Here is a 20,654-nt window from a genome sequence, read left to right as displayed (position 1 = left end):
TATCACCTGGGGACTTCAAGCTCCTTCAATGCTTTGTCACTGATATCGACGACATACAGTACGTCGGTCTGCATTGCACCTCGACTGCATCGTCTGAAAACCCCTAGAAACCGAAGGGAACGGCAGGACTGTTGGAACATGTTGCAGCTTGATATCGGAAAGCATGAAGCCATCGATGGTGCCCAGGCTGTGACTGGAATACGTGTTTCAAATGTTACTAGATGCCTCTACCAAGACGGCCTTCTTCAACAAATCTGAGCCCTCTTAACGCAAATCCCTGGCCATTTATTGCCGTGGATTGGTCGCTACGCGAGTCGTGAGTGTGGTTGTCGCGTCGGTACGAGCAGAGAAGGCAGAAGGCCGGGAAATCCGAGAATCGACTATTTGTTCTTGTGTGCGCGAGCATGAGATGCCCGCCAAAAAGCAGGAATTTCACTCCTTTCCTTTCTCCAGCATGAGCAGTTCTCGGGGAAAGAAACCTACCCTGGTCATCACGATTGGAATGGCCAGGGCCAGAAAGTCGACCTTCGCTTCGTCCAGCGGATTAACTCATTTCTTCACGCGAAGGACTTCGACAGGCTGCCGTACATCCTCACACTAGAGGCACCGGACTACCAGGAGGTCATGAAGCAGTGCGTTGGTGCTCGCTTACTCTCCAGAGACGCGGTGTCAAGATACAGCCTCCCGGCGGCGGCGGGCTTCTGACCGCGATGATGAACCTGTTTGTGACCAAGTTTGATCAGGTGTTGAATTTGGCGGAGATGTCGAGTGAGTTGTGTGCCTCTTGGTATCGCCCTCTTTGCTAAAGGGCCTTAGCTATGTGATTCTGGATACGGTAGGACAAATTGAAAAGTTTACTTGGTCGGCGTCGGGGACAATCGTCACCGACGCCATACCGTAGTCGCATATTCGGTGGACATTCCGCGCACGACCGCCCCTGCCACCTTCATGTCGAACATGCTTGCAGGGACGCGCGCTACTCTCGCGATCACAGCATCCTCTACAAGACGAAGCTATGGTTCCTCCTTGTCTTCAACAAAGCGGATCTCCAACCTAATGAGTTTGCGTCGGAATAGATGCAAGACTTTGAAGAGTTCGGAGCAGCTCTGGCTACACATGACGGGGCTCGCGACCCGGAGGGCGAACCAATCCAGTGTTGGATGAATATCTGAAGGCCGTCAGGGTATCTAGCATGAGTGGTGATGGAGTCAAAGAGTTCTTCGACCCCGTCGACGCCCCGCGGGGGGGCTATGAAAAGTTTGTATCAGACTCATATGTATGCGGGTTGACAACCTGAATATTGATGTAATCATGTTCAGGCAGGCGAAGATCCGTGGCCAGGTCAGTATATAGATATGAACAGGGCTAGAAGACCTGGGGGCGATGAAACTTCCAACTGGCCTTGCCTAGGGCCGTGGAATCCAATCATTCACGACTGTGAATGTAGCTGTAGGTGTGTGGCCTCCTTGTGCCCTACACGCTGACGTTTCCAACTTAGTCAAGGATCTTGATATCATTACCTCGTGCGCGTATGGCGCATAAAACTCCTTTAATCATGAATCAGGGGTGCAAAGCACCACCATCAGAGGTCTCATCAGAGCTGCTCTTGGGGAAGTCAGCATCGGCGTCGATGATAGGCTAGTGTAGCCAAGTGCAGTGACCTACAGTAACCAACTTATAATGTGGACGCGTATAAGCGCGCCGGACGGCTGTTGTGCGTGGAGACGCCCTACCGTCCTACTCTCCCACAACATACACGAATCTCTGGCCATCGGCATCCCTTATTTCTCGGTACCGCATATCTCTCATAAGTATGACTCCGAAGTAGCAAGTTCCCCTGGGTTTTGCTGAATTCAACAAGCATCAAGTCCCTCAATAACATTTTGCACCCTCTGCCCAATCAGCAAGAACTTTGCATAAAGATGTCGAAAGTCCATGTTTTCATCGTTGGTGCCACTGGGCGGACTGGAGGACCAATCGCAAGGGCAATCCTCCAGGAGTCCAACAAATTCGTGAGTTAGTTAGCTACCTATCATCGACTCATCAACTAACTGACGTCCTTCCTCTGGCCTTCAATCGACTCAGCGTCTATCTATCCTGGTCCGAGAAGCATCCAAGGATAAACCAGCCATTAAGGAGCTCACCGACGCCGGCGCTGAGGTCATGGTGGGCGATATCTCTGATCCTGCGGAGAAGCTGGAGTCCTACCTGAAGGGCGTGGATGTGTTGATTTCTACGGTGCTGGTGATGGTGGATCAGAAGCCGCTGTTGCTGGCAGCAAAGAATGCTGGGGTTGGACGTGTGATTCCATCTGACTTTGCCTCGACCGCGCCAAAGGGGGCGATGTTTATGCATGACATCGTACGTTCCATCCATGCTCTCGTCAGATGTCTTGTTCGCTCTAACGATGTACACCCATGTGTAATCAGAAACTCGGGATCCGTGACTACATCAAAGAGCTCGGCCTTGGGTATACCTTCATCGAAGTCGGGACCTGGCTTCACGTCATGTTCCCGCCTCTGCACTCTGCAACGGACACTCTTCTGACGCACAAGAGCTACCCGGGGGACAAGAAGCAGAAAACAATCTACTCGACGATGCCGACCATCGGAAAGCTCGTCGCGCGCATCATCGCCGATCCACGAACACTCAACCAGGCGGTCGTAGCGTATGACGGGGAGATCAGCCTGGGTGAAATATGGGCAATTGCCGAAAGGATCACTGGGGAGGACTTCTCTGATTACTACCACGTGAGTACCTTCGTTATGAGAGCATGCTAGTATCCGCTGATCGTTTATTCTATTTCTTATGTTGTCTTTTGGTGTTCAGATTCCCGACGAGGAGCTGGAGAAAGGGACGCAGCAGATGCAGAACGTGGTGAAGCGGATCGTAGCGGATTATTTCAAGAGTTTGTATATTCGCGGGGACAACACGCTAGCGAACGCTGAAGCGATGGGGCGCCTCGATGCGAGAAAGCTTTACGACGACGTCCCATGTGCTGATGTGGAGGAAGAGGCGAAGAAACACTACGCGTCGGGAGCTGTCCCCGCGTCCACTAGTTTGCCAGGCGCAGCCGTGCTGGATGTCTTTAAGAAGGCAGAGTAGGGAAGTAGTGCTGATGGCAACGGCGCGATGTAATTTTTGCTTTTGACTATGGTGTATATGCTCTACTATGGTTGCTCGAGGACTATGTATGTGAAGTCCGAAAATAATAGCCACAGCCAATGTGCTTTGGTTGTGACTAAGAAAATCAGGAATGTGAAGCCGTCGAGGCCGTGTAATGTCGACATTGCGTGTCGACACACTGCGGACATAGGTAGGTCTAAATTCGCCGCTACTCCATAAACATGATCAATTCCAAGTGCTTGCTTCATAGTCACACCCCACGATATTCCGATGTGAATCTCGCAATACGTAGTTCCACCGAATGGAGTGGCCGACGGCGATGCCCATCGCACCAGAGGCATTGCTTCGTATGATGGGTAAGGTCCATGGGTCGTTGAGGCAGGGGTTGGGTGGATCGAGCGATCAGAGGGTCCCGCTCTGATGAGCTATCCCCGTCCTTCGTAGATCGTCTGAACGATGAGCAAAGGTATTCTTTGCTATTGCGCCCTTCGTAGATAGATCAGTGTCCGCCAACAAGCATCGCGCGACGCAACGCTTACCAAGTGATGTCAAATTATAATATATCTCGCTCACAGTGTCGCAGCAAACGATGACAAAGAATACAGTGTAGGAGGTACTGATGGGTATATACATGTGCGTGTCGCTTCGCTCAGTTAAGCAGAGTCGGTTGAGAGAGAAGTGGGAGCTGACCGGGACCACTGAGCCTTAGGTGTCGGCGCGCGACAAAGCTGTTCAAAAAGCCGAGGCTCTTCACACATCCCCTGAGCTTACGATGTAAGGCAGTTACAATAAGGATATACTATCATACTGGGAGATCTTACGCGGTCCTCGAATAAAGAAACAATGGATGGGATTACTTGTAACAGGAGTACCAGGGGCTCAGCAGGAGCTCCCCTATTAGGGCCATATCACGGGATCACAGAACATAAGCGCTTAAGCGCTGAGACAGTGCCTGCCCTAAACAAAGAATCGATCAATTCTTGCTTTCGTGCAACTTTCGTGTCGTGAAATTCGACTCAACAAAATGGCGCCTGCTACACGGCCAGAAACAGTCCTCAAACAGGCAGAGGGCCTCGTATCAGTTGGACAGACGCATGCGGCTCTGCAATCTCTCACCGAAATGTTCTCGTCGAAGAAATTCCGATCGACACCACTCACCTCTCTGGAACCGATAATGCACCGGTTCGTCGAGCTGTGCGTCGAGATGCGCAAGGGTAGAACGGCGAAGGAGGGGCTCATGCAGTACAAAAACATTGCCCAGAATACGAGCGTTCAGAGTATTGAGAATGTGATCACGAGATTCGTAGAGCTGGCGGACAAGAAGGTCAGGGAGGCGCAGGAGAAAGCAGCGATCAAGGTTGCATTAGACGTCGATGATCTGGAGGCGAGCGAGACTCCGGAGAGCATTCTGTTGGGCGCCGTCAGTGGCGACCAGAGCAAGGACAGGACAGACAGGGCGCTCGTCACTCCTTGGCTCAAATTCTTGTGGGAGAGCTATCGAACGTCGCTGGAGACGCTGAAGAACAATGCGCGACTGGAGACAATCTATCAGGTATGGACAGGTTACTCAAGTATTGGACGGTGACATTATTCCCCTCTAGCAAATTGCCCAACAAGCGTTCAAGTTCTGCTTGAAATACCAGCGTAAGGTCGAATTCCGTCGTCTCTGTGAGACTCTGCGACTTCACCTTGCGAATGTCGGCAAATACTCGCAACAGCCCCACTCCATCAACCTCTCCGACGCCGACACGCTTCAGCACCATCTCGACACCCGCTTCGCACAGCTCAATACGTCCGTTGAGCTGGAGTTGTGGCAGGAAGCCTTCCGTTCTGTCGAAGATGTCCACAATCTGTTAACGATGGCCAAGAAAGCCCCGCGTCCTGCTATGATGGCCGGCTACTACGAGAAGCTGACCAGGATTTTCTTGATGAGCGGCAACGCGCTTTATCATGCTGCTGCATGGAGCCGATACTACGCCATTGTATCGAGCATCGGTGGAAAGTCGTCAGAGGAGATGAGTCGATTGGCCGCACAAGTCCTGGTTAGCGCCCTAGCCGTCCCTGTGGGTCTTCACACCGAGGATGAGCTGAAAGGGAAGAACGCTCGGTTGAGCGCCTTGCTAGGGCTCACTAAGATGCCTTCGCGTTCTGGCTTGCTTAAGGACGCGGTGAGTGGCCATCTGAGCCTGATTTTGATGTCGACTCATGCGTAATAATATTCAGCTTTCGAGAGACGTCCTACGACTCTCCCCTAATTCGGTCAAATCGTTGTACAACATTCTAGAAGTCACGTTCGACCCGCTGTCACTCTGTTCATCCATCGCACCTCTTTTCCACGAACTATCGGAGGATGCATCGTATTCTCCTTACTTGACCCTCCTTCAACGCGCTCTCCTCTCTCGTCTTCTCTCCCAACTCTCCCAGGTCTACTCGACCGTTAAAATCGCACAACTCCACGAACTTATTGCCCCTCTCAAGGAGTCTAGCGCTGATGACAATTCGACGTTTGACGAAGTGCAGGTGGAAGCGTACGTGATGGGTTGCGCGAGGAGAGGAGAATTAGCCATCAGGGTCGACCATGCCGCTGGCAGCATCACCTTCGTCGACGATGCTTTCAGCTCTAATGAAGAAGCGAGCACGTCTTCAGCGGCGTCTGGCTCGTCATGGGAATCGACCGTTCAGCCGTCTGCCGCTGAGCTTGTGCGAACACGCCTCTCGTCGATAGCTACATGCCTTCATAACTCGCTCCTTGTGATCGACCCGCCTCCGCCTGCGTTGACAGCGGAGCAGCAGCAGGAGAAGGTCAAATCTCTTGTCGCTGTGGCCCAAGCAGAGCGCAAGGCCCTGCAAGTGCGGCGTGCCCTGGTGGCCAGGCGGAGAGAATTGCTGAGCGAGCTGACCGTTCGCAAGGAGAAGGAAGAGACGAGCCGACGAGCCGAGATTGCCCGACGGGAGAAAGAGGAGGACGAGAGGCGGTTGAGGGAGGAGGCTCGGAAGAAGGAGAGGGAGAGGACACAACGAGAGATTGAGAGTATACGGGCTGAGGAGGCGAAGAAGCTCGCGCTGGCGATGGTGGAACGTGGTCAGCTCAAGGGTGTTGATGTGGATAATATGCAGAATTTGGACCAGGAGAATCTCATATCGATCCAGGTCGCGCAGATCGAGAAGGAGAAGAAGGAGATGACTGAACGCTTGCGTGTCGTCTCCAAGCGCCTGGATCACATCGAGCGTGCTTATCGCAAAGACGAGCGGCCTCTCCTTGATAGGGATTACGAAGAGCAACAAAGTAATGACCGTGAAACATTCATGTCGGTGCAAAAATCTGTCAAGGAGGCTGCGAAACACACGCACGACGAAAACCTGGAGACGAAGGGACGACTGTCGCGGATGCTGGCCGACTATAAGGCCAGGAAAGAAGTGTTAGCCGCGAAGAAAGAACAGGAGTATACAAAGATGTTGGAGGCTGCTTCTAGGAAAATTGCGGAGGAGAAAGCGAAGAGGAAGAGGACCCTTCTGTTGCAATGGGAAGAGGAAAAGAAGAAGCAGGAAGAGGAGGAGAGAATACGTAGGGAAGAGGAAGAAGAGCAAGCTAGACTTGAGGCTGGTAAGTGAACCTATAAGCTTGGACACGCGTTGTGCATAGCTGACGGTCATGTTCTTAGAACGCCTCGCTGAAGAGGAGCGACTTCGTGAGGAAGAAGAAGCAGCTCGTGCAGAAGCTGAAGCCAAGAAACGTGAGGAGGAAGAAAGACACGCAGCCATCCGCAAGGCCCGTGAGGAGGAGCGCGCCAAGGCTGATGAACAGGCCCGCTTGCAACGCCAACGCGAGGAAGAGGCAGAAGCCCGCAGAGCAGCCCGTGCTGCAGAGAAGGCTTCTGCCTCTCAGCAGGCCGTCAGGAAACCTGTCTTCGCGGCAGCCCGGGAGAACGGCAAGGAGGACGCGGGTGTGTGGAGAAGATCTACCCCCTCTGCCAATTCTACGCCCTTCGCGTCTTCACGCTCCTCGACTATCCCTCCCGCCAGACCAGAGAGCCCTGCGGGTGGTGCGGCCCCCGTCAAGCGCTATACCCCAGGTGCCTTGCGTGCGCAGAGAGAGGCGGCAGGCGGCAGCGCCCCGTCGCCGATTTCCAGAAGCTCTGCTGCTGTATCCGGGGGTTCACGCCCCTCTTCCCCTGCTCCGGCTAGAGACGATAAGGCGGAGGAAGATGGCTTCCAAAAGGTCGAGAAAAAGGTATGGAAGCCTCGGCAATTGCGGTAATCTTTTTTTCTGTCTTGTTTGTATGTATGATGTGCGTACGATCTATGTACTGCTCTCCTAATGCGTCACCTTATGCACGTCCTTTGTGGTCTACTATTGCGGAAACTGAACCGGCGAGCGTGGTTCTCTGGTATCGGCGTGGTACAGTACTTTCGACCTTAGTCTTCTCTAGGATCGCGTCACTATGTTCCAATCCGTTGTGGCTCCACCGCCGTTATCGAGGGATTGCGCACGTTCAACTTCTGGAGTCCAACCTGGTCTTTGCGCTCTCATACCACAGAGGAACCGTCACAGCAACAGCACAGTTAGCTCCATCCCGCCCCCTTGTTTCCCAATAGACGAAGAGTCGTGTCCTATCTTTTTGGCTTCGGCCACATTTCGACGTTGATTCATCCCACCCGACGCCCATGCGTGTGCCTAGATCTAGAGATACAACCTGATGCAAACAAGCTGTAAGATTACACTGCACCATCAGGACTTCCGCAAGCCGTGCGTGGACTTGGTTTCAACAATACTTCACCTCGACCGCACCCACGCCTAGACGATCGTACCTGTATCTAGAGTCGTACGTGGGTCATGTTTGAGCCAGTTAACCTCTGTCGTGGATCTGGGTGGGGAAACACGCCATCCCGCTCTCTGGGGTCTAGTGGAGGCTTGGTATCTGGTACACATGGTCGTTCCGGTATCGTCAAATACTTGATACCAGAATTAGGCTGATAAGATATCGGTGTCTCCGGGACAGTTGCACTCGCGACGTATCTTTCCACATCCGGGCTATCATATCTTCAAGGACTCTATATCGTTCTCACAGAACTTTTAGGGCTAGTCCAACCAATGTTTCGTTCTATGCGAAGCCTGCTCAATCGCGATGCTGTTGAGGTCGTGGCTTCAGGAGGCCCCTGTAAAATTCCCCTGTAAACGATGATCACGTGTACCATTGAGGGTTGCGTTGCCCTCGTCGGACTCGAAGCATTGTACTGAAGCCTAAGAATTTCCCTTTAACTCCACAAAGAAATGTCAGAAGATAATTCCACCTCACGACGCCCTCAATCTACTTGGAATCGGCCATCCAACACCGCACCAAGAATCGGCCGCATCGGTGCATGGAGCAGTGGACCTAGGTATGAAGGTCCCGATTGTTAGATTTCACGCCGTGAATAATGTCAGTGCAAGCGCGGCAGGTGATAGCCCTATGGCTCAACCCGACGATGATAGTGACGACGAGAATCAGCCCCAGGATGATCGTCGCGAGACGTGGTTTGCTGGTGGAGAGCGAAGGTGGGATTAGTGCGAGCCCTGGTCAAAGGCATCTCAAAAAGTATTTTAGTGGCATTTCAGTGCAGAACCCGGAACGATCAAGAGGAGGGGTACCTGGAGGCGATCTTGTGAGGAATTTGCTACAGAGGGCAGCAGAGTGAGTCTCCTGCAATCTCTAGTACTTGAGGAGACCAATGCCGTCTGCTACAGAGCCGGACCTGCGCCGATTCCAGCACAGGCAAACTCTCGGTCTACCGCTTTCGTAGGGGGCGGACATCGGTTGGGCAGCGATGAGGTGGAAAGCACCTATGTTCCTGATCCAAGCTCCCCCTCCGTTGCAGGTGAGCTTTGGGGATCTGAGCGTTGGCCCCCGTGTTGAATGATCATCGTAAGATCGACAGGAAACCGTGATTCGGCACCTCACATTCTGGCAAGATGGATTCACTGTGGAAGACGGCGATCTGATGCGCTACGACGATCCTGCCAACGAACAGATCCTAAAGGACATTAATGAAGGGTGAGTCTTCCCCCCTCTTCTGGAGTGGAGGAAGATTCGATGATGTTGGAAATTAAGACGCGCACCACCGTCTATTCTAAACGTTCACCCGGGCCAGCCAGTTGAACTGCGCATAACTAAACGATCAAATGAAAATTATGTTCCTCCCAAGCACGTCCGCACGTTCCAAGGATCAGGACATCGCTTAGGCGCTCCAGTACCCTCGGTTACTTCAGAAGCGTCGACGTCGATGCCAGGGACGTTCCTTGATCCTTCGGCGAGCGCATCTTCAAGTGGCTCCGGTGAACGGCCAAATTTAACGACCAAGTTCGAAGTAGACCAGTCACAGCCTACCACCAGCGTTCAAATCAGGCTAGCGGATGGGACTAGGTCAGGCCTGCCCGTGATTATCTTTAACCTCCAACTGATTGTTCTCCTCAAGGATGGTATGCAGGATGAACCTCACCCACACAATCCAGGACATTCGGAACTTCATTAACGCGTAAGTGTCCCCGCCTCGGCGTTTGAGTTCCTGCTGATAAGTTTGGACATAGCTCTCGGCCGGAAAACCTTACCCGACCGTACACGATTGGGACCGCATTCCCGAATAGAACCCTCGATGAGAGCTCCATGACGATCCAAACTGCTGGGCTGGCTAATAGTGTTATCGTTCAACGTTGGGCTTGATATACAAGACTTTCTCAGTAGGACGTTTTGATGCTGTGACATTTTTGCATGTAGGATAGGTATGTAGTTGAAGCCATGCCTCGCTTATCACTGACATGTGTACGGCCGAGTCTATTGCCACCTGCGGCTTCTCACAGATCGCAATTTGAGAAGAGTATTTTCCACTTTCCGTTGATCGCTGCTGCCAGGGCATGTCCAGACAATCGGTATGGCATATGGAGGCACCACCCAGAAGCTGGTATGTCCGCCTTCGACGCGTGGAATATAGCACCCAGCCAAGTCTCTGTCGCTGAAGTGTCCCTTGGCTTGCGCCAACCTCTGATAAGAGCTACGCGCCATCCAATCACGCCAGTCAAAGGCGCCATTAACAACAAGAACGTCTCTCCCTCCCTCGTGGCAGCTTGATTAAGCGACGTGAATTAGATCCCGAACTCCTTTTACGGGACCGTGAGGCCACCCATCTTATCAGATCACAATTCCCATGTCATGCTTCCGTTGCTACAGATATCCTGCGTTCGCGAACATACCTCCCCGATGAATCGAAGGTCATACCGCCCTGGATTTGGCTTTCTTAAAAAGCCATGAACCCACTCCATACCGGGATCGTCCAAAATGCCAGGTTCACTACCCCATGACCATGCTGCAGGAGCTCACTCTCTTGACGCGTTGAGCCCCTCTGATCAGCTGTTCTTCAGAACACATTCATTTGGGCCCACCAAGGAACCCCCCTCGCTGTGCATCCATCACGCATTCGAGAGCCATGCTGCATCGCACCCCGAATCCCTCGCTATCATGACTTCGGACGTCTCGGGCGCCTCAGAGTCCGTTACCTATTCAGAGCTCGATCGTCGGGCAAATGTACTTGCCCAGCACCTTCGCGATGTTCATGACGTCGTCCCGGGTCGCCGTGTTTGCTTCCTGGTCGAGCGATCGGTAGACATGGTGGTTGGTATACTCGGCATCTTAAAGAGCGGCGCGGCCTATATTCTCTTGGATGGAAACGTCGTCGATTACTCGACCCTTGACCACGTCCTTCGCGACGCCGATGTGACGTTATACTCGCGCAAATTCTTACCGAAGGCATCGACAACCACTTCCGGGTCGATTTGTCTTGAGGATGTCCTCAATGCCAACCAAAATTCGAAGTGTGCTAAGCCTGCGGATTATTCAAAGCCTGACGATACCGCGTATATCTTCTACAAAAGCAGTAAGTCACTTTCCAAGGGTTTTCGAAGTAGCAGGCTGACATGAAGGCTTAGCAGAAGACGGCCAAGTAGCTCACAAGGGTGTGCCCGTTTTACACAGACACGTCATTAATGGTAAGAATTCATCTAGTACTTTTGTTATTCTGGTCATTAAACCTGCGTAACAAAGTTGTTTGCCTCGCTCCTGGTAACATTGAAATGGCGCCGGGCCGTAGTGTTTCTCAAATCATGGACGTTTCCACAAGCCTGGCCGCCTGGGTATGTCCTTTGCCTCTGCCTCTGCCTTCTGCTCATGATTGACGGATGATACAGGAAATACTTGGTAGCCTCGCCAATGGATGCACGCTCTGCTTGGGGAGCCGCGACTCCAACGACTGGCCGATTGTGGTGAGGAAGGCCGACATTGTGATTGCGACACCTTCAATGCTCGCGGCCTATGAATCAGCGGACTATCCAAACGTGAAAGTCATCGCCGTCGTATCGGACCGGTGCTCCCAAGGTGAGTGTTGAATCTTTGCTTCCAATTCAGGCTTACCGACGTGTCCTCGATGATGCTAGCTCTTGCTGACAAGTGGGCTGCCAACGGTGTCCATCTGTACGTTGGGTGTGCTTTAACGGAGGTACGCCTCGATTCCAACTTGCCGGAAACGAAAGTCTAAAGTGCATCTAGATTGCAATCATTAATACAATGGCCTCGGAGTATCACATTCTTGGCCAGGCTTTGAGCATCGGAAAACCACTACCTAATAATAATGTATATGTGCTACAGTCAGGTGCCGATGGACTGCGGCCACTAGCACTAGGTGACCCCGGCGTCATATGGGTAGGTGGAATGGGATTAACGAGGAGTTCCATTAATATCGACGACGACAAATATAAGTTGGATCCCTTCCTTGCCGATGGGTGAGTAACGTTTCCCACCCGCGAACGCCGTACTAAACATCGTATAGATCCTACATGGTCAATACTGGGAAGTCAGGGTAAGTTAAAAGCCCCTTATCTATTGTCGTTGTATCTCACAACGTACATCTCAGCCGTTGGCATCCAGATGGAACTCTAGAATGCCTTGGTTCTGAAACGACAGTGGGTCGTGCCATCTGCTCTCTTTGATTTAATATTAACTTCACTCGTATTCATAGACGATGGTGGGTGAAGTTGAGGTTCGTTCTTTCTCTCAGGCGCCGAGCGACTTTTAATTTATTCTCAGACGAGTGATGGAGACTTGGCGACGATAGGAAGAGAACTCCTGGCAAAGGATTCTACAAACACACTTTTCCAGACTCCTGGCCATCAGCATTTCAACCTACCTCTTACCGTCGGCTACGGGACATCGGAGAAGACCGCCGCGGGCTTGGATTCGTCAGCCTCTTCTTCTACTATTGAGAAAGGTCACGAAGTCTTTTGGGCGGGCTACGAGGACGATGGTATTCCAGACAAGACGCAGGGAAAATTCATGCGCAATTTACGGCATCAGGTTTTCTCTTTGTACCGTCGGCTGTTTGGGATCGTCTTCATAGTCAACATGGCAATCCTCATAGCGACCTTCGTCCAAGGCGAACCCAATGCCATGCAGCTAGGCCAGATCGTGATAGGCAACATCTTCTGTTCTGTCCTGATGCGTCAGGAACATGTGATCAACGCGTTCTTTGCTGTGTTTACTGCAGTACCTCCATCGTACGTCGTTGTCCCGTGACCTGGATTATGGGTGTTGATTGATGTATTAGCTGGCCGATGGCTATCCGTCGAGTGTGCGCCAGAGTGTACGGGATCGGAGGCATCCATTCTGGGGCTGCGGTATCAGGGACAGTGTGGCTCATTGTCTTTGCTGTTCAAGCGACCAGGGAGCTTGTATCGGGTGGACCCGTGCGTTAATTGTCTATCCTTGTCTTAGACTTTCTGACCTTCCGCCAAACTAGACTTCGGTAGCCACCCTCGTCGTGACGTACTGCATCCTGCTTTTGCTCATATCCATCATATGCTGCGCATATCCAGCCTTCCGCATCGCAAAGCACAACAACTTCGAGCGTACACATCGGTTTTTTGGTTGGACAGTAACGGCGCTGGTCTGGGCGCAAGTAAGTTGCTGATTGCACACCCGACGCCTAGTATACATCGTCTAATCATCTCAACTATAGGTCATCTTATTAACCAACGATTACAAAAGCCCAGAGACATCCCTTGGCTCTGCGCTTGTTTCTTCACCGCCATTTTGGCTAGTAGTGGTGTTGACGTGCTCAATCATCTACCCGTGGCTGCACCTGCGGAAGGTCCCAGTACGCGCGGAAATACTGTCGTCGCACGCCGTTAGACTCTACTTTGACTACGGTGAGCCATAGTGATGCGGCACAGCTATATAGCCCATCCTTATTGACTCCCCTAGTCACCCCTGACCCTGGAACATTCACCCGGGTGTCAGATAACCCGTTATTTGAGTGGCATGGCTTTGCTACCATCGCCCAACCCGGACAGAAGGGCTACTCTATGGTCGTCTCTCGCGCAGGTGACTGGACGTCCAAGCAGATTGGAGACCCACCAAAGGAGCTCTGGGTGCGGGGCATCCCTACTTGCGGAGTAATGAGTATCGTCCCCATCTTTAGACGAGTGGTCCTCGTTGCAACCGGCAGCGGTATTGGCCCTATCACTCCGTGGATCCTTCAAAGTCGGCACCCAGTGAAGCTGCTCTGGACGGCTCCTGACGTTAGGAAGACCTTCGGAGACAAACTCGTGGACTCGCTCTTGGACGCTTGCCCGGATACGGTCATCTATGGTGAGCATTATACTGTAATTACCACTCAACGAAGTTCATCAAGTTCATTAACGTCTTGTAGACACTCGTAAACACGGAAAACCAGACATGGTCAAGCTGACATACCGCCTTGTTCGCGAGTTTGATGCCGAGGCTGTTATCATCATCTCCAACCAGAAGCTTACTGTGAAGGTCGTATACGGGATGATGAGTAGAGGGATACCTGCCTTTGGGGCCATTTGGGATTCATGATGTAATCAGCTAAGTTCTGATGTTCAGTTCTGAGACGCTTTGGAATTATATAGATTCACCCTTCCCTTTCTTTTGTCCTGATTTTCCTTACGTTCCTGTTTAGAATTCAATGTACACCGTCCGCCGCGTCCATATATCGTATCTTGCTCGTAGCCGTATTCGACTCGTGATGGAGGACACAAGGCATGCTCTCTACCCTTCGAGCCTGTCTGCTTTGGAACGCAAACCTCGTCACTTGCTCTTCTTCTCGTATCACCCACCATTTGCCACCGACTAGCATATCATGAGAGTTGCCAGCTCCAAGGTGGTGTCGAATTGACGTCTAAGCGGTGTATACATCCACACTCAAGGCTCGACGATCCAGGGAAGGGAGACCATAGACATTGTTGACTGCCATTCGACGGTCTGAAGATATGGACCACGCCATCCCCAACGTATCCTCGACGATTATTTGAAAGGCACATGCAGAAGGAAAAACGTAAGCATGTGGACGCAGAACTGGATCCATGTCGCATGGTGCAGGAACATCGGTCTATATTGTGGTCAGAATCAGATGTCGACCTTCCACTCTGACAATCAGTATCTCTCCAAGGACCCACATCTCGCTCGCAAGTGGGTGCTGTCAGTTACTTCGGCGACGTGTGAGAGAGACGCTCCTCGCGGGCCGCCATCTTTTCCTCACGTCAGATATCATCAATGTGCGCCATGGTGCACGGCCAGCTACGGAACTCGTCGGCGGAGGTATGGCAATGATATGGACTTAGGCTCTATAACCTCCGCAGGCTCCGTATGGGGGATCTCGCCTATCAATATGCCATGCTCCAAAATAACATATACGACTTATAGTGTGAGTGTTGCAAGTTCTTTTGCGCCCCAAAGCCGCACTCAACGCCTCAAATCCAGGGCGTAGTAGAGGTCCTGCCGCCGTTCCGTTTATTTCTAGTTGTCTGCAGTTCTTCATGTGGGTCGAGCCCAGACCAATGCTAAAACTGTCACCGGTCTCCTGGCATTTGACCAGATCTGCGAAGCTTCACAGCCCAGGGCGTATTTTGGAAGCACTGACCGTTCCTACTTCTATAATATTGGTACATTGATATCATAATATCGGGCCGAAACTCTGCGGTTTCGACATCAGTAAAGTTAAATTAGTATCACTGATGTTCTATGTCTTCTGTCGCTCGGTCACGTCGTACCATGAATATGCCACTAGATCAGAGAGAAAGCGATTATTATCTTATCGCGCCGTCTTGTTGATTGTGAGAAATGGAAAGGAGCCAACACGTGACAGCAGCTTATTTTCCATCACTGTCGTTCCACCAACTTCAATGCGACATCCCGAACCGTCCGTCCTCATAGCCAGAGAGGATGACCGACTCTCAAAAATCCGTTGGGATCACGAATATCCCAGTTTTCTCGGATTCTGGCCAACCATGGGTCCATGACGAAGGCTGCGACCTGGCGTCCCTGGCAGCGGGCGACGATGCCTATCACTTTAATTGATGGTACATGGCTGATGGATGGTGTTCTATGACCGAACCATGCTGTTCTAATTATCGACACAACTGAAACGCATCATCCAGCAAAGTAAATCGGTCGGTCGGCTACTGTCAGTGTCTCGGAGTCCTCAACGACTTCCAACTTGAGCGCGATAGTCGCATCTCGTGGCAACAAGATGCGAAGATTTGATTCTTATCAAATATACAGTGGACGAGGGTTCATCCAGTGTGCCCACGCGTCACGCTCGCGCGTTTCGGGTTGATCTTCAAATCTGGCTGCTGGACCACGACGAGTTGTTGGTCAAGACTTGTTCTCGACCTGGATGACAGTCGCAGCCGACCTCTCTGGTTTCTCGGCGTCCGGCGCTGACCACTTGGAGAAGCTCATCAACTGCCCGCCCATATCGGTGCTGCATCACACAGCTTGCACATACCTCATCACATCTGCACATCTGTCCGTAACTATGTGGATAATAGTTGACAAAGTGATTTCTATCAGTGCTCAAACGTTCAACTGAGCAGAGCGAGGCTGGGCTGGACAACTGAAGACACTCTCGGACGGCGGACTCTCTCTCCTATAGATGCGCACATATGAATTTTGCGCTATGCCGGGCCAAAGCGCAGCCTCCGTGTATATTGGGCGCTGGATCGGCACTGGCGCGCAAATACTTGTCCCGTCTTGCTATCTAGTCAACACTCAATGTCTTCAGTACAGTATTATTCTTAGGCGTTTCAGGGTCTGTTTAGGCGAAGTCCACCCCTGCACAACTGTATGTGGTATGTGTATTTTGGTTGTATATGTATGGACACTTACTCCGCGTGTGCGCTCCCGATCTTGATTCGAGTCGGGGAAAATGATTGTTCCTTTCAGTGATATTGTTACCCTCCGATATCGATCGCGTCGCTACATACCCTCCCGCCACCCCTTGGAAATTTTGGATGACATGGGACACTGCTTTCACCTAGCAAGTCCAGATTCGTGGTGTTTCAACCTACTTCCTCCGTCGGCTATGCGGCGCCTCACACTCGTGGACTTGGTAAATGTCTTTTACGCTACCAAGTCATCACAGCGACACTCGCGGCCATACTGGGGCATACTTCGTATAAAAGGAGCACGCCCAGAGAGAAGCAGAACCCAGCGCCCTCAGAAAGCTTCTCTGCCATGCGATCCTACGCCACCTCGTTGCTTCTCTTTGGTCTTCTTGCCCCTTCTCGCGCAGCGACTGTGGCACATGACTTACGGGAGGAAATAGCGGCTAGAGACTGCGTTAGTACTGTTTTCTGACCCATAGATATCTCTGCTAACACCAATCTCAAACAGTGTCAGACGTTGCAGAGCCAGTTAGGCCCGACAGCGGTTCTGTTCCCCGGTTCAGCGGGCTTCCAACAGCTCGTGAACTCGTACTACAGTGCGCAAGAGTCAGAGATCATCTCCCAATGTCGCGTCAGTGCGCATAGTGCTCAGGATGTTTCCGACGCCATCAAGATTATCACCAAGGGCGGCTGCAAGTTCTCTGTTCGCTCTGCTGGGCACATGACTTGGGCTGGCGCCGCCAACATTCAAGCCCCCGGTGTCGCCATCGATTTGAAGCAGATGAACGGAGTCAATGTCTCTGCGGACAAGAAGGTAGTCAGCTTGGGTCCAGGAGGATCTTGGGGCCCCGTCTACGATGCCCTTGACCCCTTCAACATCACCGTTGTCGGTGGCCGTTCGAACACCGTCGGTGTCGGCGGATTCATCCTTGGGGGTAAGCCCTGGTCGATCCTCACACTTAATTAGGATGCTGACGTTATTTCGCTAAGGCGGCTTTTCAAACCTTTCCCCTGCCCACGGCTTCGCATCTGACAACGTCGTCAACTACGAAGTCGTCCTCGCAGACGGCCGTATCGTGAACGCCAATAAGACTTCCAACCCCGACCTCTTCCACGGTCTCAAGGGAGGGAGCACCAACCTCGGTATCATCACTCGTTACGATGTCAACGCCTTCCCCCTTACCCCTAAGTGGGGTGGAAGCAGGGGTTACAACGTCTCCCAGGGCCCGGCCATCTTCGATGCTATGATCAAATTCATCAAGAAGCTCCCCCAGGAGCCTCTCGGCGGCGGATCCGTCGTTTGGGGATACAGCGAGGATCTGAAGAACGACACCATCTTTGGTTCATTCGCCTACCTGGGTGCCGATGCCACAGAGTCCAAGGCCCAGCTCTTCTCCGAGATGCTCGACGTCCCGCCCACCTTCGACACCATTCGCACCAACACCGACCAGCAATGGCTCGACAGCGAGGTTGACGTTGCATTCCCAGGCGGCCTGAGACGCATTTTCTCGACTTTGACCCTCAAGGTGGACAGGGAAATCGCTGAGGGCATCTACCGGAAGAGCCACGACGCCTTCGCTGGCCTCGTAGGAAAGCCAGGCGTCTCGTGGACCGCTTCCTTCCAACCCATTTCCATCACCCATCTCCAGGCTACTGAGCGGGCTGGCGGCACGCCACAGGGCTTGTCTCCCAAAGACGGTGACCTCATCTGTGAGTACATCTCGCTGACGCTCTTCGCCCTTGAACACGACTGACTCGCAAATTTAGTGCTCAACCTAAACACCGTCTGGGTCGAGGAATCGGATGACGCAGCGATGCAAGCAGCTGTCCGCGATGTCATCAACTGGGGAACTAAAGAGGCCAAGAGGCGCAACGTGCTCCACCCTTGGCTCTACATCAACTATGCGCTGCCCGACCAGAAGGTCTACGAGTCGTACGGTAAAGCAAACGTCGATGCGCTTCTCAAGATCAAGAATAAATTCGACCCGAAGAACACCTTCGGAAAGCTCTGGAAGGGAGGGTTCAAACTATAGAGCCCTTATCCTCATCACTCCTTTATTCGTTCTTCTCCAGCTCTTTCGTTCATCGTGTCGATACCTATTGCGTAGTATATCATTAACATAATTTGGACTTGAGTCGCTCTCTTCTTTTATATATGCCTATAGATTAAGTTAGACCAATACAATGTGGTGTTCCCTATTTCACTGCGTGTCCTGCCGCCCACTGGCATCCAGCCATCAGCCACTATATACCGTCCTAACTTGGAGCATGAGCTTCCCATGCAACTAGCTGTTTGGAGTGACTTATCTCAGACTCTGTATGTCTGCAAACCCCTTCCTGATTCCTAACATCCTCTCCTGAGGTCCCATGGGGGACTTAGGCAAATCCCGAAAGGCCTAGGTTCTTTCGTCGAGGACGAGAAGGCACCTGAGCCCTTTGATACATATAGACCAAGTCTTAGATGCTCGTTGTCTCCATCTGCACTTGGAAAATTACTTGGACAGACTTGTCACGGTTCTGCCAATCGCTGGGTTCCTTGCTTTATGCACATAGACATGAGGTAAACCATATTCACAACGAATGTATTTTCACAGATTAGTGCTGATAAACTCCGTTTCGCAGTATGCACCCTTCATCATGGATCAGGCACTTATTAACCCTCGTGAATGGCACCGAGGTCAGTTCCCCAACCGACTACATAGTGTGGTGTACTATACCATCAACGTGCGTCATGGCTTCATGTGCCATTCGACCAATTTGGGTTGATAAACATCACCCAGCCCACTTCTCTCCGTTGACGACGGAGGTTGATCAGGCTTCCTTCATTTCACGAGCAATCAGTGTGGGTAAACATCGTGGAGAACATGCATTCAGATCAGGTATGTATGAACAGGTATTGTATAACAAATTGTCACAAAGGTTGTGGTGTACGTGATTTACATTCAAGCGAAGTTCAAAGGGGGGTCGGACTTGTTCAGCCCGGCAGACCAGCTCTTGTATTTTTCGGCCTCGTCGGAAATAGCCTTCAACTTTCCCTCGACCATGCCAACGCAGTCCAATCCAAGCGACAATTTCGACGGGGGATTCTCGGCCTTGGCGACCTTGAAGTAGACAGTCTGCGCGAACTTGACTGGGTCGCCCTCGTAACCTTTGAACGTCTTCATGTACTGGCGACCGAACTCTGTCGGCATGTGTGGAGCAGTGTAAGCAGGGTGGGCGGGGTAGAATTGGGCGCCCTTTTCCCAGCCCGTGTCGTATCCACCCGGGCGAACAAGGGTGAGCTAAATGAATGACCGTTAAACCAATTACGCGTGTGCGAGAGAAAGTGGACGTACCCTGATGTTCCAGGCAGGGTCGAGTTCCATGCTAAGCGCATCGATGAACCCTTCAATTGCTTAAAACAATGACGTCATAATTGGGGACAAGTCATGGGACGAGTGCCTACTCACCGAACTTGGATGCGGCGTAGTAGTTCGAGCCAGGCAACGGTGCGAAGCCAGTAGCAGAGCCGATGGTGATGATGCGACCTCCTTGGGGCTTGTTCACCTCACGGAGGACTCTGACGGCCTCGAGAGCGACGTTGGAAGCAGCCCAGAAGTTTACATCAAACAGCTTGCGGGCATCGGCTTCGGGGATAGCCTCGGCCTCTCCGACAGTGAAGGCACCAGCATTGTTGTAGACAACGTCGATGCGTCCGAACTTGTCGGTCGCAGCCTTGAAAGCAGCCTTGATTGCATCGACGTTCGAGACATCGAGAGAGAGGACAAGGAGTTGGGATTCGGGGTACTTGGATGTGAGATCGGAGAAGACGGATGTGCTGCGGGCAGTTGCGACGACGATATCGCCGTTCTGCAAGACTGTCTCAGTCACAGAGCGGCCGAGACCGCGAGATGCGCCAGTAACTTCGCCAACGTCAGCAAAGGCATGGCGGAGAGTGTATGGAGAACCTACTGAACCAAACTTGAGGAGCCATGTTGATACCGTAGCAGTATCATTGAGCTCGCCTTTTAAGTCGAGGACACAGCCGAGCGAAGTGGATGTGCTGAGTGAGCAAGGCGTCAACAATAGGGCCAAACAGGCAACTTGAAGTAGACCCATCTGATGATTCAATATCACACCGTGTCTGACAAGTCTGACAAATACAATACGGCGGTGTGGGACTTCGAAGTACTACGCCGGCCTTCGAATCAGATCGATTTATTACCTTGATCTCTATCGCTGCGGTGAAACCAAGGTTGAGCACCTCGTTCTTGGGAGAACAGGAAAGTTGATGCAGGTCTACAGTCGATATCCCCGGATATTCGGAAACCATGCAGAC

At 52.1% G+C, this 20,654-nt stretch overlaps 6 protein-coding genes across 6 annotated transcripts; 5 read left to right on the top strand and 1 right to left on the bottom strand.

The window, feature by feature from the left end:
- Positions 1-1,922: 1,922 nt before the first annotated feature.
- PC9H_002355 (uncharacterized protein) lies at positions 1,923-3,105 on the top strand (the record flags this gene model as incomplete). Its single annotated transcript, XM_036771996.1, has 4 exons — positions 1,923-2,012; positions 2,086-2,361; positions 2,430-2,762; positions 2,830-3,105. 4 exons carry the CDS (start codon positions 1,923-1,925, stop codon positions 3,103-3,105), a joined length of 975 nt encoding a protein of 324 aa, XP_036625642.1.
- A 1,045-nt stretch (positions 3,106-4,150) lies between these two features.
- On the top strand, positions 4,151-7,384 carry TIF32 (eukaryotic translation initiation factor 3 subunit A; the record flags this gene model as incomplete). The annotated part of the gene is made up of 4 exons (XM_036771995.1): positions 4,151-4,678; positions 4,728-5,294; positions 5,350-6,730; positions 6,789-7,384. 4 exons carry the CDS (start codon positions 4,151-4,153, stop codon positions 7,382-7,384), a joined length of 3,072 nt encoding a protein of 1,023 aa, XP_036625641.1.
- Positions 7,385-8,576: 1,192 nt separating this feature from the next.
- PC9H_002353 (uncharacterized protein) lies at positions 8,577-9,824 on the top strand (the record flags this gene model as incomplete). The annotated part of the gene is made up of 7 exons (XM_036771994.1): positions 8,577-8,662; positions 8,723-8,798; positions 8,908-8,982; positions 9,043-9,158; positions 9,216-9,527; positions 9,580-9,639; positions 9,692-9,824. 7 exons carry the CDS (start codon positions 8,577-8,579, stop codon positions 9,822-9,824), a joined length of 858 nt encoding a protein of 285 aa, XP_036625640.1.
- Positions 9,825-10,436: 612 nt separating this feature from the next.
- PC9H_002352 (uncharacterized protein) lies at positions 10,437-14,027 on the top strand (the record flags this gene model as incomplete). The annotated part of the gene is made up of 15 exons (XM_036771993.1): positions 10,437-11,031; positions 11,084-11,143; positions 11,199-11,287; positions 11,342-11,528; positions 11,588-11,649; positions 11,700-11,932; positions 11,980-12,009; positions 12,064-12,112; positions 12,169-12,189; positions 12,237-12,703; positions 12,754-12,892; positions 12,946-13,104; positions 13,165-13,354; positions 13,410-13,796; positions 13,858-14,027. The coding sequence occupies 15 exons, from the start codon at positions 10,437-10,439 to the stop codon at positions 14,025-14,027; spliced, it is 2,838 nt and encodes a 945-aa protein (XP_036625639.1).
- A 2,658-nt stretch (positions 14,028-16,685) lies between these two features.
- On the top strand, positions 16,686-18,369 carry PC9H_002351 (uncharacterized protein; the record flags this gene model as incomplete). The annotated part of the gene is made up of 4 exons (XM_036771992.1): positions 16,686-16,790; positions 16,845-17,271; positions 17,327-18,046; positions 18,104-18,369. The coding sequence occupies 4 exons, from the start codon at positions 16,686-16,688 to the stop codon at positions 18,367-18,369; spliced, it is 1,518 nt and encodes a 505-aa protein (XP_036625638.1).
- Positions 18,370-19,278: 909 nt separating this feature from the next.
- On the bottom strand, positions 19,279-20,309 carry PC9H_002350 (uncharacterized protein; the record flags this gene model as incomplete). Its single annotated transcript, XM_036771991.1, has 4 exons — positions 19,279-19,617; positions 19,672-19,730; positions 19,786-20,238; positions 20,288-20,309. The coding sequence occupies 4 exons, from the start codon at positions 20,307-20,309 to the stop codon at positions 19,279-19,281; spliced, it is 873 nt and encodes a 290-aa protein (XP_036625637.1).
- Between the last annotated feature and the right edge of the window lie 345 nt (positions 20,310-20,654).

Source organism: Pleurotus ostreatus (assembly GCF_014466165.1).
Source record: "Pleurotus ostreatus strain PC9 chromosome Unknown scaffold_11, whole genome shotgun sequence".
Taxonomy (NCBI): domain Eukaryota; kingdom Fungi; phylum Basidiomycota; class Agaricomycetes; order Agaricales; family Pleurotaceae; genus Pleurotus; species Pleurotus ostreatus.
Note: the sequence above shows the minus strand (reverse complement) of the source record. Positions and strands in the feature narration are given on the sequence as shown.